Source organism: Pseudophryne corroboree, chromosome 6, assembly GCF_028390025.1.
Source record: "Pseudophryne corroboree isolate aPseCor3 chromosome 6, aPseCor3.hap2, whole genome shotgun sequence".
NCBI lineage: Eukaryota > Metazoa > Chordata > Amphibia > Anura > Myobatrachidae > Pseudophryne > Pseudophryne corroboree.
In genome coordinates this window covers 591,056,185-591,072,663 of record NC_086449.1, presented here as the reverse complement: position 1 = coordinate 591,072,663, position 16,479 = coordinate 591,056,185, and the positions used below count along the sequence as shown (strand labels likewise).

At 47.3% G+C, this 16,479-nt stretch overlaps 1 protein-coding gene across 8 annotated transcripts in view; it reads left to right on the top strand.

Annotated features, from left to right (window-relative positions):
• The window catches only part of SIMC1 (SUMO interacting motifs containing 1), a 116,090-nt gene extending 100,062 nt beyond the window's left edge, over window positions 1–16,028 (top strand). For all 8 annotated transcript variants that reach the window (XM_063928007.1, XM_063928002.1, XM_063928003.1 and 5 more), the window contains one exon: window positions 15,495–16,028. In XM_063928007.1, the coding sequence (XP_063784077.1) occupies window positions 15,495–15,715 (221 nt within the window). In that variant the 3' untranslated portion in view covers window positions 15,716–16,028. The remainder of the gene's footprint in view (window positions 1–15,494) is intronic.
• The last annotated feature ends 451 nt before the right edge of the window (window positions 16,029–16,479 follow it).

Below are 16,479 nucleotides of genomic sequence, written 5' to 3'. Positions count from 1 at the left end.
GGCTGCAGCACTGATGGTTAAATCAAAATAACTGAGCTAGTAATTAAGTCACCTGTGTTCAAGCCTGGATATCACTAAAACCTGCACTGTTAGTGTGCCTTGAGGACCGTGGTTGGGAATGCCTGGTCTAGGGGGTATATGCAATTCACGGCGAATCGCGGCAAATTATCGCCGTTTTTAAATTCGACACAATTCGACAGGTGAATTCCGGCAGGTGGCTGCCGGAATTCACCATATTCAATGAAAAACGGATTCGACAGTCCCGCGGGCGAAAAACGGCCGATTTGCCGGATTTTGCCGCGATTTAAAAAAACGGGAAAAACACGGAAAAAAAATGGCGTGGGGTCCCCCCTCCAAAGCATAACCAGCCTCGGGCTCTTCGAGCTAGTCCTGGTTCCAAAAATGCGGGGGAAAAATTGGGCAGGGATCCCCCGTATTTTTAAAACCAGCACCGGGCTCTGCGCCTGGTGCTGGTGCAAAAAATACGGGGGACAAAAAGAGTAGGGGTCCCCCGTATTTTTTACACCAGCATCGGGCTCCACTAGCTGGACAGATAATGCCACAGCCGGGGGTCACTTTTATGCAGTGCCCTGCGGCCGTGGCATTAAATATCCAACTAGTCACCCCTGGCCGGGGTACCCTGGGGGAGTGGGGACCCCTTCAATCAAGGGGTCCCCAGCCACCCAAGGGCCAGGGGTGAAGCCCGAGGCTGTCCCCCCCATCCAATGGCTGCGGATGGGAGGCTGATAGCCTAGAGTAAAATGACAAGAATATTGTTTTTTCCAGAAGAACTACAAGTCCCAGCAAGCCTCCCCCGCAAGCTGGTACTTGGAGAACCACAAGTACCAGCATGCGGGAGAAAAACGGGCCCGCTGGTACCTGTAGTTCTACTGGGGAAAAAATACCCAAATAAAAACAGGACACAGACACCGTGACAGTAAAACTTTATTACACACTGCCGACACACACATACTTACCTATGTTGACACGCCGACTGCCACGGTCTCCGACGATCCGAGGGTACCTGTGAAAAAAATTATACTCACCTTCCAGCGTCCAGAGGTACATCCACGTCCAGAGATACATCCACGTACTTGGCAAAAAAAGAAAACGGACACACGGACCACCGGACTGAAAGGGGTCCCATGCTGACACATGAGACCCCTTACCCCGAATGCCGGGACACCACGTGACTCCTGTCACTGAAGTCCCTTCAGCCAATCAGGAAGCGCTACTTCCGTGGCGCTCACCTGATTGGCTGTGCGCTGTCTGTGCTGTGACAGCGCATCGCACAGCTCGGTCCATTATATTCAATGGTGGGAACTTAGCGGCTAGCGGTGAGGTCACCCGCCGGTCAGCGGCTGACCGCGGGTAACCCCACCGCTGACGGCAAAGTTCCCACCATTGAAACTAATGGACCGAGCTGTGCGATGCGCTGTCACACCACAGACAGCGCACAGCCAATCAGGTGAGCGCCACGGAAGTAGCGCTTCCTGATTGGCTGAAGGGACTTCAGTGACAGGAGTCACGTGGTGTCCCGGCATTCGGGGTAAGGGGTCTCATGTGTCAGCATGGGACCCCTTTCAGTCCGGTGGTCCGTGTGTCCGTTTTCTTTTTTTGCCAAGTACGTGGATTTATCTCTGGACCCTGGCTGAGGTGAGTATATTGAACTTTTCTTTTCAGGTATCCGTGGATTCTACATGGAGAAGAGGACCGATGTTGGCGTGTGAACATAGGTAAGTATGTGTGTGTCGGCAGTGTGTAATAAAGTTTTACTGTCACGGTGTCTGTGTCCTGTTTTTATTTGGGTATTTTTTCCCCCAGTAGTACTACAGGTACCAGCGGGCCCGTTTTTCTCCCGCATGCTGGTACTTGTGGTTCTCCAAGTACCAGCTTGCGGGGGAGGCTTGCTGGGACTTGTAGTACTACTGGAAAAACCAATATTCTTGTCATTTTACTCAAGGCTATCAGCCTCCCATCCGCAGCCCTTGGATGGGGGGGACAGCCTCGGGCTTCACCCCTGGCCCTTGGGTGGCTGGGGGGGGGGGACCCCTTGATTGAAGAGGTCCCCACTCCCCCAGGGTACCCCGGCCAGGGGTGACTAGTTGGATATTTAATGCCACGGCCGCAGGGCACTGTATAAAAGTGACCCCCGGCTGTGGCATTATCTGTCCAGCTAGTGGAGCCCGATGCTGGTGTGAAAAATACGGGGGACCCCTGCTCGTTTTGTCCCCCGTATTTTTTGCACCAGCACCAGGCGCAGAGCCCGGTGCTGGTTTTAAAAATACGGGGGATCCCTGCCCAATTTTTCCCCGCATTTTTAGAACCAGGACCAGCTCGAAGAGCCCGAGGCTGGTTATGCTTTGGAGGGGGGACCCCACGCCATTTTTTTTTTACATTTTCCCGTTCCAGCACTAAAAAAAAAAATAATAATAATAATATTTTTAAAAATATATAAATAATACTTGTGCCTCCAAAAAAAAAAAAAAAAGTACCTAATCCCTTCTAATATAAATAGATATGCTATTCCCCAAAAAAAAACACCAAAAAAAACATGCTTAAAATTTTTTTTATTGTTTTCACCCTCCAAAGTGTGGCGGATTGAAAATGACGAATTTACTGTCTAAAAGCACTGCTGTCGAATTTCCAAACTTGAATTGAATATGCTTTTGTCGAATTGCAGCACTTGTATCATTGCAGAAAAGTCGAATTTGCAAAAAGTCGAATTTTGAAAGTCCGTTTTTTTGACGGAAAGCACTGAATTGCATTGACGATTTTTTTTTTTGGGCGAAAATGACCCGAAATTCGACAATTTCGGGAATTCGACCGCAATTGCATATACCCCTAGATCTTGCAAACTTGATCTGCTGATCGCCTTTTAAGCATGATTTTCTTGATTATGTGACTCTTAAAGTCATCTTATTTTGCTCTTGGACTTAATTTTGATTTGCAACAAAAATTCATCATCTTTGGTCTAGGAAATGAGTTATATTTGTGGGGTAAAAGTGGTTAACGTGACTATTACGCAGGTCAGATTGGCTACTCAGCACTAGGCATGTTTCTTAAGCTGGGTATATACTAGGTGATAATACTGCAAGCCTATCAGATATATGTGCATGACGTCGTTCCTAGATATCGCGTTGGCAGTGCAGATCTATCGGCAAATCTGGCTGTGTGTACAGGCAGTCTTGCTGCAGGGGCTGACATCATAGCAGTGCGGCCAAATTCAAATGCCCACCCGCTAGATTAGAGGAATGACACATTGAGCGGTCAACAGTGGTGCAAGTAGAAAAAATGTCTTACGGGTACTGTGTGCGCGCGCCGAAGGCGCGCGTGCAAAAAAAATGGGTGTGACCAAATGCCACATGGGGCGTGGCCAATGAAAATGGGGGCGTGATACACATATGGGGGAGGGGCAGATACACGTATGACCCCAATAGTGTCAGATACACGTTGCCCCACAGTGCTAGATATACATTGCCCCACAGTGCCAGATACATATAACCCCACAGTGCCAGATACACATTGCCCCACAGTGCCAGATACACAAATGTCCCCACAGTGCCAGATACACAAATGTCCCCAGTGTCAGATACACATTGCCTCACAGTGCCAGATGCACATTGCCCCACAGTGCCAGATGCACAAATGTCCCCAGAGTGCCAGATACACATTGCCCCACAGTGCCAGATACAGAAATGCCCCCAGAGTGCCATACATTGCCTCACAGTGTCAGATACACATTGCCCCACAGTGCTAGATACACAAATGCCCCCCGTGCCAGATACAGAAATGCCCCTACAGTGCCAGATATGCCCCCAGTGCCAGATATCCTCCAGTGCCAGGTATACATGCCCCCCTGTGCCAGATATCCCCCAGTGCCAGGTATATATGCCCCCCTGTGCCAGATATGCCCCCAGTGCCAGATATCCCCCAGTGCCAGGTATACATGCCCCCCCCCCCCCAGTGCCAGATATCCCCCAGTGCCAGGTATAACATGCCCCCCCAGTGCCAGATATCCCCCAGTGCCAGGTATAACATGCCCCCCCAGTGCCAGATATCCCCCAGTGCCAGGTATAACATGCCCCCCCAGTGCCAGATATCCCCCAGTGCCAGGTATAACATGCCCCCCCCAGTGCCAGATATCCCCCAGTGCCAGGTATACATGCCCCCCTGTGCCAGATATCCCCCAGTGCCAGGTATATATGCCCCCCTGTGCCAGATATGCCCCCAGTGCCAGGTATACATGCCCCCCTGTGCCAGATATCCCCCAGTGCCAGGTATATATGCCCCCCTGTGCCAGATATACCCCCAGTGCCAGGTATATATGCCCCCCTGTGCCAGATATGCCCCCCAGTGCCAGGTATACATGCCCCCCTGTGCCAGATATCCCCCAGTACCAGGTATATATACCCCCCCCTGTGCCAGATATGCCCCCAGTGCCAGATATCCCCCAGTGCCAGGTATAACATGCCCCCCCAGTGCCAGATATCCCCCAGTGCCAGGTATATATGCCCCCCTGTGCCAGATATGCCCCCAGTGCCAGGTATACATGCCCCCCCAGTGCCAGGTATAACATGCCCCCCTCCCCTACTCACCGCTGCCGTCGCTGTCCTCCTGTCTGTCATGTGAGGGAAGGAGAGTGCAGCCTGCGCCTCTCGTTCCCCTCAGTCTCCGGCGGGTGTCTCAGTTTAATTCAGCGCCGATCCGTGAGCCAATCAGAGCTCGCGGGTGCGAGCTCTGATTGGCTCACGGATCGGCGCTGAAGTAAACTGAAACACCCACCGGAGACTGAGGGGAACGAGAGGCGCAGGCTGCACTCTCCTGCCCTCACATCAGCGGCGGTGCGGCGTGGGGGAGGGAGGGAAGGAAGAGGAGCGGCGGCCCGTCGGTGTGGGTACGGCGTACCCACGGCTAAATTCTTACGGGTACGCCGTACCCACCCGTACCCGCCCACTTGCACCACTGGCGGTCAATCTGTAAGTGTCTATACTTACCTGAATCGGCTGCTCTGTCGGTGCAACCAACAGTAATAGTCTGAAATCTACTGGTTATGCATCCAATCTACTCTCTCTAACCTCCTCTCGACTTTTCCCAGTGGACTGACTCCTCTACCCGTCAGGAGAGCCACTGCTTTGATCTTGTATTCACCAGACTTTCCCTGTCTGGGATCACAACCTTATCACCTGCTTGCTCTTCATTACTTCAAACTCATTATCACTGAAGTCCTCCAATCCTCCTCAAACCTGCAGAAATATTAACAAAATACATTTTCAAGAACTTTGCACCTCTCTGCAACAACTGCTCTCTCCTATTTCTGCATTCACTTCTGAGATGGCTGGATCACACCTGAACCAGATTCTAGTAATATCCCTTGATGAAGTGGCTCCAGCTACCCATCGCACTCCACGTAGAATCACATGGCAACCATGGCACTCTAAATTAACAAGACTCCTACAAAAACTCTTGCATAAAGAACGTCAGTGGCATAAATCTTGTACTCCAAGCGACTTCCACACGTATAAGACTAACAACCGCTCATATCGTAATGCCCTGGACACTGCCAAACAAACATTTCCAAACTCTCATCTCTGCTCAAGCCTCTAACCCCAAGTAACATTTTAATACATTTAAATCCCTTCTCAACCCTCCCTTACCCAAACCACCAGCCACTATCAGGGCGCAAGAATTTGTTTCCTACTTCAAGGTCAAGATTGCTATCATCCAAGATGAAATGGTATGCTCTTGCTCAGTGACCTGCTCAATTCCTTTCTTGAACCCTCTGGCACCTTCTCTTCATTTGATCCCACAAATGAAGATGAAGTTTCCATGCTCTTCTCATCCTCCTACTCTACTTCCTCTCCTCTTGAACTTATACCCTCATAAACAAGTGAAGCTCTATCTCCTGTGCTCACCCCAACCTTAACTAAAATCTATAATCTCTCTGTCTGTGTGTCTTTCTCTCTCCCCCCCTGGTATCTTTCCTTCACTGTTAAAGTTCACAGTGATTTACTCCCATTCTGAAAAAAAAAATGTGACCTTAACACACTCTCAAACTACCTTCCCATCTCTCATCTCCCATGCCCCTCCAAGCTACTTGAAAGACTTGCCTACACTCTTTTTCTTAACTCACACAACTTATTGGACCGACTTCAGTCAGGCTTCCACTCCTAATACTCCACAGAGCTAGCACTGACTAAAGCAGTGATAGATCTGGTCACTGCTAAGTCTAAATACCATTACTCACTTCTTATTCTTCTAGATATTTCTGCTGCTTTTGACACTGTTGACCACTCTCTCCTCATACAAGCACTACAATCCCAAGGTCTTCAGGATAGAGTCCTTTCTCAATCTATACCTCCTCTCTTGGCAAACTAATTAGCTCATTTGGATTGCAGTATCATCAGAACGTGGATGATACCCAAATCTACATATCCTCCCCAGATTTGTCGCCATCTGTATTGATCCGTGTCACTGAATGCCTTTCTTCCTTTTTATCTTGGATATTACCTCGCCACCTCAAACTTAATATTTCCAAAACAGAATTAATTCTATTTCTACCACCCAGTAGTCATTACCAACCTGCTATCTCTATCACGGTTAAGAACTCCCAATCAGTCTTACACCACAAGCTCAGTGCCTAGGTTTCATCATTGACTCTGAACTGTCCTGTTCACCACATTCAATCTGTCTCAAAATCATGTTACATGCATCTAAAAAACATTTCCAAAATATGACTATACCTTACACACAACACTGCAATACTCTAATCTATTCTCTCATTATCTCCTGCATTGATTATTGCAATAGTCTTCTTACTGGTCTTCGCAAAAAGAAATTCTCACCACTGCAATCCATTCTGAATGCAGCTGCGAGGCTAATTTTTGCATCCACTCTCAGTCCCTCCATTGGTAACATGTATTTCATATAAAATACTTTTACTCACACACAAGACCATTAACCAAATTATACCAAAGTACTACTCTTCGGTTACCTCAAAATATCTCCTAACCCGACCTCTTCACAAGATCTGCATCTCTCATCCACACATTAATTGTTCCCATTCACGATTGCAGGACTTTCTTTGGGCTGCACCCACGCTGTGGAACTCCCTCTCACTCACCATAAAAGTCTACTCTAGTCTTCAAGCGTTCTCTGAAAACTCACCTCTTCAGGCAAGCTTATCAAATTCCGGAACTGCCCACATACACGGGTATATTCAGTTGAAGTCGGATCATCTCCGACATGCATTGTCGGAAAGGACCCGACAAAGCACTATTCAATGGCCGTTCTCGACAATGTCATTCCTACAGTTTTTAAAGTGGGAATGACATTGTCGGTAACGCGGCCAAAAACTGTCAAATTTGGCTGCGTTTCAGATAGAAGCATGCGGATCGGCAGCTATTCCGCCAATCTACATACTTTACGACAAGTCTGAATTCCTGCCTTGTTGGAAAAATCAGGGCTCTATTGAATAGGTCGGAACACCTTCCGACCAAAAATAGTCGGAAACTGCCGTCTTTCCGACTTCAATTGAATATACCCCACAGTAACCTTCATGAACTTTCCTATCTAATTACATCCCCACTCTAGTCCACACATCCTCACATTTTCCCTATCTACACTTTCCCATCCTCCTGATCCTAGGTCAATATTGCTGTGTGAGCACATTATACATCCTTGTGTATCAATGCCTATTTTCCTATAGATTATAAGCTTGCAAGCAGGGCCTTCCTACCTCTGACTCTGTCTGTTATAACCCAGTTTTGTTTTTATCATTCATGTAAAGCACAAAATAATTTTTGATGTGCTATATAGGAAACTGTTAATAATAATATGTCTGTCTGGTGTGTACCCAGCTTAAGTTTCATCTACTCTGCAGTTGCGCTTTTTTTTCCCTCTGACATAGGGGGTTATTCCGTGTTGATCGCACGCTGCGATCAGGTCTCTACTGCGCATGCACGTCGTACGGGTACAATGCGGATTGTTGCCGAGCTATGGATTTAACGAAGAATCCATACGCACAGCCGATCGCAAGAAGATTGACAGAAAGAGGGAGTTTATGGGTGGCAACTGACCGTTTTCTGGGCGTGGTAAGGAAAACGCAGGCATGTCCGGGCGTTTGGAGGGCGGGTGTGTGACGTCAATTCCGGCACCAAAAAGACTGAAGTGATCGCAAGGGCTGAGTAATTTCAGACCTACTCTGAAACTGCACAAAATGTTTTTGCAGAGCTCGGCTGCACAGGCGTTCGCACACTTGCAAAGCGAAAATACACTCCCCCGCGGGCGGCGACTATGCGTTTGCACAGCTGCTAAAAACTGCTAGCGTGCGAACAACTCTGAATGACCCCCATAGTCTTTTACAGCACTCTGAAGTCAAAAGTAAGAGAGCTAGAGCATAACAAGAATGGGAGTATTCAATCTTCTAAATTTCTTTGATCAATACACATCGTTGAACTGTGCATTCCTGTTTATAGCATTTCAGTGCATCTTGCCATTACACTGCCCATAGCCAGAGCAGATATAGGTTTTATAAGGAGCAGAGCAGGTCCGATCAGATCTTGAACTACTGCACTGGATTAGCTAGAACAAAATAAAGCTTCTGAACCTTCCTGCCTAGTGAGCTGCGGATAGTGTGGCATAAGGTCTATATCACATGAAAGATGGTATGCAGTGCTTTCCACCACACACTGCTGTGTCAGACTTGCTATGGCACCAGAGGGCAATTTCTACCATTTGTATGTGTAGCCTTTATGAAATTGTCAGGCTTCATGTATAAATAATAATTATGGGATTAGAGAAATCCAGGGCGATTTAAGTTGACAGCACATTTTAGCAATAAAATCTCCCAAAACATGTTATAAAGAATAAAACCTTGCAGGTGAACAGCAATGGCACAATTGTATGTATCTGGATTATATTGCTAGATGTTGATAAATAATACTGACAGCTGCTTGGATTTCATATTATGTGTGTATGTAAAGGCAGGGGTGTAGCTAAACGTATGGGAGCCCCATTCCGAAACTTCCACACACACTCTCCACCCCACTTTGGGTAATCACTGACCCTGCTTATCTGCTGTCTTTCAGTATTCAGTCAATGATGCTGGGAGGAGACGTGGATGTATTGCAGAGGTTTCCAAACTGTGTGCCGTGGCTCCCTGGGGTGCCTCGGGACACTTGCAGGGGTGCCCTGGGTTGGTGTTCCAGGACCAATTCAAATTATATTTCTCTATCGTCCTAAGTGGATGCTGGGGTTCCTGAAAGGACCATGGGGAATAGCGGCTCCGCAGGAGACAGGGCACAAAAGTAAAGCTTTTACAGGTCAGGTGGTGTGTACTGGCTCCTCCCCCTATGACCCTCCTCCAGACTCCAGTTAGATTTTTGTGCCCGGCCGAGAAGGGTGCAATTCTAGGTGGCTCTCAAAGAGCTGCTTAGAGAGTTTAGCTTAGGTTTTTTATTTTACAGTGATTCCTGCTGGCAACAGGATCACTGCAACGAGGGACAGAGGGGGAGAAGAAGTGAACTCACCTGCGTGCAGGATGGATTGGCTTCTTGGCTACTGGACATGAAGCTCCAGAGGGACGATCACAGGTACAGCCTGGATGGTCACCGGAGCCACGCCGCCGGCCCCCTCACAGATGCTGAAGCAAGAAGAGGTCCAGAATCGGCGGCTGAAGACTCCTGCAGTCTTCTTAAGGTAGCGCACAGCACTGCAGCTGTGCGCCATTTTCCTCTCAGCACACTTCACACGGCAGTCACTGAGGGTGCAGGGCGCTGGGGGGGGGCGCCCTGGGAGGCAAATGAAAACCTTTAAAAAGGCTAAAAATACCTCACATATAGCCCCAGAGGCTATATGGAGATATTTACCCCTGCCTAAATGTACTAAATAGCGGGAGACGAGCCCGCCGAAAAAGGGGCGGGGCCTATCTCCTCAGCACACGGCGCCATTTTCTGTCACAGCTCCGCTGGTCAGGAAGGCTCCCAGGTCTCTCCCCTGCACTGCACTACAGAAACAGGGTATAACAGAGAGGGGGGGCAAAATAAATGGCAATATATTAATATAAAAGCAGCTATAAGGGAGCACTTAATCATAAGGCTATCCCTGTCATATATAGCGCTTTTTGGTGTGTGCTGGCAGACTCTCCCTCTGTCTCCCCAAAGGGCTAGTGGGTCCTGTCTTCGTATAGAGCATTCCCTGTGTGTCTGCTGTGTGTCGGTACGTGTGTGTCGACATGTATGAGGACGTTATTGGTGTGGAGGCGGAGCAATTGCCAAATATGAGGATGTCACCTCCTAGGGGGTCGACACCAGAATGGATGCCTTTATTTGTGGAATTACGGGATAGCGTCAACTCGCTTAAGCAGTCGTTTGCCGACATGAGGCGGCCGGACACTCAATTAGTGCCTGTCCAGGCGCCTCAAACACCGTCAGGGGCTGTAAAACGCCCCTTGCCTCAGTCGGTCGACACAGACCCAGACACAGGCACTGATTCCGGTGGTGAAGGTGACGAATCAACCGTATTTTCCAGTAGGGCCACACGTTATATGATTTTGGCAATAAAGGAGATGTTACATTTAGCTGATACTACAGGTACCACTAAACAGGGTATTATGTGGGGTGTGAAAAAACTACCAGTAGTTTTTACCGAATCAGAAGAATTAAATGACGTGTGTGATGAAGCGTGGGGTGCCCAGATAAAAAACTGCTAATTTCAAAGAAGTTATTGGCTTTATACCCTTTCCCGCCAGAGGTTAGGGAGCGCTGGGAAACACCTCCTAGGGTGGACAAAGCGCTAACACGCTTATCAAAACAAGTGGCGTTACCCTCTCCTGAGACGGCCGCACTTAAAGATCCATCAGATAGGAGGATGAAAAATATCCAAAAAGGTATATACACACATGCAGGTGTTATACTACGACCAGCTATTGCGACTGCCTGGATGTGCAGTGCTGGGGTAGTTTGGTCAGAGTCCCTGATCGAAAATATTGATACCCTGGACAGGGACAATATTTTACTGTCGTTAGAACAAATAAAGGATGCATTTCTTTATATGCGTGATGCACAGAGAGATATCTGCACACTGGCATCACGGGTAAGTGCTATGTCCATTTCGGCCAGAAGAGCTTTATGGACACGACAGTGGACAGGCGATGCGTAGAGGAGTTATTTGGGGTCGGTCTATCGGATTTGGTGGCCACGGCTACGGCCGGGAAATCCACCTTTCTACCTCAAGTCACTCCCCAACAGAAAAAGGCACCGACCTTTCAACCGCAGCCCTTTCGTTCCTTTAAAAATAAGAGAGCAAAGGGCTATTCATATCTGCCACAAGGCAGAGGACGAGGGAAGAGACAGCAACAGGCAGCTCCTTCCCAGGAACAGAAGCCCTCCCCGGCTTCTACAAAAGCCTCAGCATGACGCTGGGGCTTCGCAAGCGGACTCGGGGGCGGTAGGCGGTCGTCTCAAGAATTACAGCGCGCAGTGGGCTCACTCGCAGGTAAATCCCTGGATCCTGCAGATAATATCTCAGGGGTACAGGTTGAAATTAGAGACAGAGCCACCTCGCCGTTTCCTGAAGTCTGCTTTACCAACGTCCCCCTCAGAAAGGGAGACGGTTTTGGAAGCCATTCACAAGCTGTATTCTCAGCAGGTGATAGTCAAGGTACCTCTTCTACAACAAGGGAAGGGGTATTATTCCACTCTTTTTGTGGTACCGAAGCCGGATGGCTCGGTAAGGCCTATTCTAAATCTGAAGTCCTTGAACCTGTACATAAAGAAGTTCAAGTTCAAGATGGAGTCACTCAGAGCAGTGATAGCGAACCTGGAAGAAGGGGACTTTATGGTATCCTTGGACATCAAGGATGCGTATCTCCACGTTCCAATTACCCCTCACACCAGGGGTACCTCAGGTTCGTTGTACAAAACTGTCACTATCAGTTTCAGACGCTGCCGTTTGGTTTGTCCAAGGCATCTCGGGTCTTTACAAAGGTAATGGCCGAGATAATATTTCTTCTTCGAAGAAAAGGCGTATTAATTATCCCATACTTGGACGATCTCCTAATAAGGGCAAGGTCCAGAGAACAGCTAGAGATGGGTTTAGCACTATCTCAAGAGGTGCTAAAGCAGCACGGATGGATTCTGAATATTCCAAAATCCCAATTAATGCCGACAACTCGTCTGCTGTTCCTGGGGATGATTCTGGACACAGTTCAGAAAAAGGTTTTTCTTCCCGAAGAAAAAGCCAAGGAGTTATCTGACCTGGTCAGGAACCTCCTAAAACCAGGAAAGGTGTCTGTACATCAATGCACAAGAGTCCTGGGAAAAAATGGTAGCTTCTTACGAAGCAATCCCTTTCGGCAGATTCCATGCAAAGGGATCTGTTGGACAAATGGTCAGGGTCGCATCTTCAGATGCACCTGCGGATAACCCTGTCGCCGAGGACAAGGGTATCCCTTCTGTGGTGGTTGCAGGAGGCTCATCTATTGGAGGGCCGCAGATTCGGCATGCAGGATTGGATCCTGGTGACCACGGATGCCAGCCTGAGAGGCTGGGGAGCAGTCACACAGGGAAGAAATTTCCAGGGAGTGTGGTCGAGCCTGAAAAAGTCTCTTCACATAAGCATTCTGGAACTAAGAGCAATCTACAATGCTCTAAGCCAGGCGAAACCTCTGCTTCAAGGAAGACCGGTGTTGATCCAGTCGGACAACATCACGGCAGTCGCCCATGTAAACAGACAGGGCGGCACAAGAAGCAGGAGGGCAATGGCAGAAGCTGCCAGGATCCTTCGCTGGGCGGAGAATCACGTGATAGCACTGTCAGCAGTATTCATCCCGGGCGTGGACAACTGGGAAGCAGACTTCCTCAGCAGACACGACCTTCACCCGGGAGAGTGGGGACTTCATCCAGAAGTTTTCCACATGCTATTAAACCGTTGGGTAAAACCAATGGTGGACATGATGGCGTCTCGCCTCAACAAAACACTGGACAGGTATTGCGCCAGGTCAAGAGATCCGCAGGCAATAGCTGTGGACGCGCTGGTAACACATTGGGTGTACCAGTCGGTATATGTGTTTCCTCCTCTGCCTCTCATACCAAAGGTATTGAGGATTATACGGCAAAGAGGAGTAAGACTAGTGGCTCCGGATTGGCCAAGAAGGACTTGGTACCCGGAACTTCAAGAGATGGTCACGGACGATCCGTGGCCTCTACTTCTGAGAAGGGACCTGCTTCAGCAGGGTCCTTGTCTTTTTCAAGACTTACCGCGGCTGCGTTTGACGGCATGGCGTTTGAATGCCAGATCCTAAAAGGAAAAGGCATTCCAGAAGAAGTCATTCCTACCTTGATAAAGGCAAGGAAGGAAGTCACCGCGAAGCATTATCGCCGTATTTGGCGAAAATATGTTGCGTGGTGCGAGCAGCGGAGTGCTCCGATGGAGGAATTTCAACTGGGTCGTTTTCCTACATTTCCTGCAATCAGGATTGTCTATGGGTCTCAAATTGGGATCTATTAAGGTTTCAAATTTCGGCCCTATCAATATTCTTCCAAAAAGAATTGGCCTCAGTCCCTGAGGTCCAGATTTTTATCAAAGGAGTACTGCATATACAGCCTCCTGTGGTGCCTAAGGTGGCACCGTGGGATCTAAATGTAGTTTAGATTTCCTCAAATCCAATTGGTTTGAACCACTAAAGAATGTGGATTTGAAATATCTCACATGGAAAGTGACTATGTTACTGGCCCTGGCTTCGGCCGGGAGAGTATCTGAACTGGCGGCTTTGTCTTATAAAAGCCCTTATTTAATTTTCCATTCGACATAGGGCAGAGCTGCGGACGCGTCCGCATTTTCTCCCTAAGGTGGTATCAGCGTTTCACCTGAACCAGCCTATTGTAGTGCCTGCGGCTACAGACGACTTGAAGGACTCCAAGTTGTTGGACGTTGTCAGAGCCTTAAAAATATACATTTAAAGGACGGCTGGAGTCAGAAAATCTGACTCGCTGTTTATACTGTATGCACCCAACAAGTTGGGTGCACCTGCTTCTAAGCAGTCGATTGCTCGTTGGATTTGTAACAAAATTCAACTTGTACATTCTGTGGCAGGCCTGCCACAGCCTAAATCTGTTAAGGCCCATTCCGCAAGGAAGGTGGGCTCATCTTGGGCGGCTGCCCGAGGGGTCTCGGCATTACAACTCTGCCGAGCAGCTACGTGGTCAGGGGAGAACACGTTTGTAAATTTTTACAAATTTGATACCCTGGCAAAGGAGGACCTGGAGTTCTCTCATTCGGTGCTGCAGAGTCATCCGCACTCTCCCGCCCGTTTGGGAGCTTTGGTATAATCCCCATGGTCCTTTCAGGAACCCCAGCATCCACTTAGGACGATAGAGAAAATAAGAATTTACTTACCGATAATTCTATTTCTCGGAGTCCGTAGTGGATGCTGGGCGCCCATCCCAAGTGCGGATTATCTGCAATACTTGTACATAGTTATTGTTAACTAATTCGGGTTATTGTTTAGGAAGCCATCTTTCAGAGGCTCCTCTGTTATCATACTGTTAACTGGGTTTAGATCACAAGTTGTACGGTGTGATTGGTGTGGCTGGTATGAGTCTTACCCGGGATTCAAAATCCTCCCTTATTGTGTACGCTCGTCCGGGCACAGTACCTAACTGGAGTCTGGAGGAGGGTCATAAGGGGAGGAGCCAGTACACACCACCTGACCTGTAAAAGCTTTACTTTTGTGCCCTGTCTCCTGCGGAGCCGCTATTCCCCATGGTCCTTTCAGGAACCCCAGCATCCACTACGGACTCCGAGAAATAGAATTATCGGTAAGTAAATTCTTATTATGGTCACTATAACAGGCAAAACCAGTGCTGGTGGCTGCCAGTCATAAAATATGTGGCCAAACAGAAGTAAATCTTGTCCCTCACCACACAACTGACCCTAAGGATGACATATAAACGTGATCTACTTAATGTAATATTTCTTTCTAAATTTCTCAATAAGAAATTTTTGGCCTAGGGGTGCTGTGAAAAAAATTCTGATATTCTAGGGCGCCGTGATTCAAAAAAGTTTGGAAACCACTGGTGTAATGGGACTTTCCTGGACCATGGCTACGCCTCCTCACAGTATTAGTGGGGACAGAACAGACGGACCACATAGCAGCTGCACCAATAAATGAATGTCCAAAGATAAGGCTGCACAGTAAGGCAGTTTTAGGGTTCTGTTCTATTTGTATATTGTATAATATGAACAACAGATTTGAAGCAGATAGCACACACAGTATATATATATATATTTATTTCTAAAAGGCAATTTTACCACTAGCAGACATCCAAAAGATAATTGCAAATGTAAAAATTGTTCCATTCTATGTAAGATACTGTAGGTTCTACTGTATGCATGTCTTTACAGAAGTAGTGCCTTCTACCCCAAGTTCTATGGGAAATTGGGGGAATCTGAGCTGACAAATGTGAAAAATTCACTGGAATTTCCCTTTCTAGACCACTTGCGAACACAAGTTACAGACCGCATTGATGAAAGCCTGAAGAAGCCACATTCTCAGTTACCTGCATCTGAGGAAATCACTGAAGAAGACGTGGAGGCCTCTCTCAACACATTCAAGAAACGGGTTTTTCTTGGAGCGGAAACTCCCTCAGCACTTAAGGATAGAATTCAAATGTTGCGGTCTTTGCTACTAACAGCTGTTAAAAGGCACACGTAGTAATATATCTGAACTGTTCATTTTGATATTTTTTATTTTATTTTCTAAACTATTTTAGCAAATGTTTTTAATCTCAGGTGTCTGGATCATTTCAGCATAAACTTTGCCAATGTAAATAGTTTGTGGAGATTCAAAAAATATATTAAGTAAGATTTAATTTTTAGGAGGGTGTAATGTAACCTGACCGCAATGCCTGATGGTTTAAACTACTAGTAAAAGCTATAAAACCGCTGTCTGTCCAATCAGAAGGTGAAGACTACCATACATATTTTAATGAAGGCGATCTTTATCTCTTGATAAAGGAGGAAAATTATGGGTGCATTATAATTTTATTAACATATTGGTTGCAAGCTATTTAATTTGATTATGATTGATGTGGAAATATTAATTGTTAAAAAAAAAAAAATTGGAGGTCAACATATAATATTTTATGAAGTTGGAGACAGTTATAAATCTACACTATAATAATAGATGATGCCCCATTTATAAGTAAATGTGTTATTTTAATACCAATTCTTTTATATAATAAGTACGTAATATTGCTGTCAATCAAATTAAGCATTACTTTTGCATGCAAATATGGAAGCAATAATAAGAATTTACTTACCGATAATTCTATTTCTCGGAGTCCGTAGTGGATGCTGGGGTTCCTGAAAGGACCATGGGGAATAGCGGCTCCGCAGGAGACAGGGCACAAAAGTAAAGCTTTTACAGGTCAGGTGGTGTGTACTGGCTCCTCCCCCCATGACCCTCCTCCAGACTCC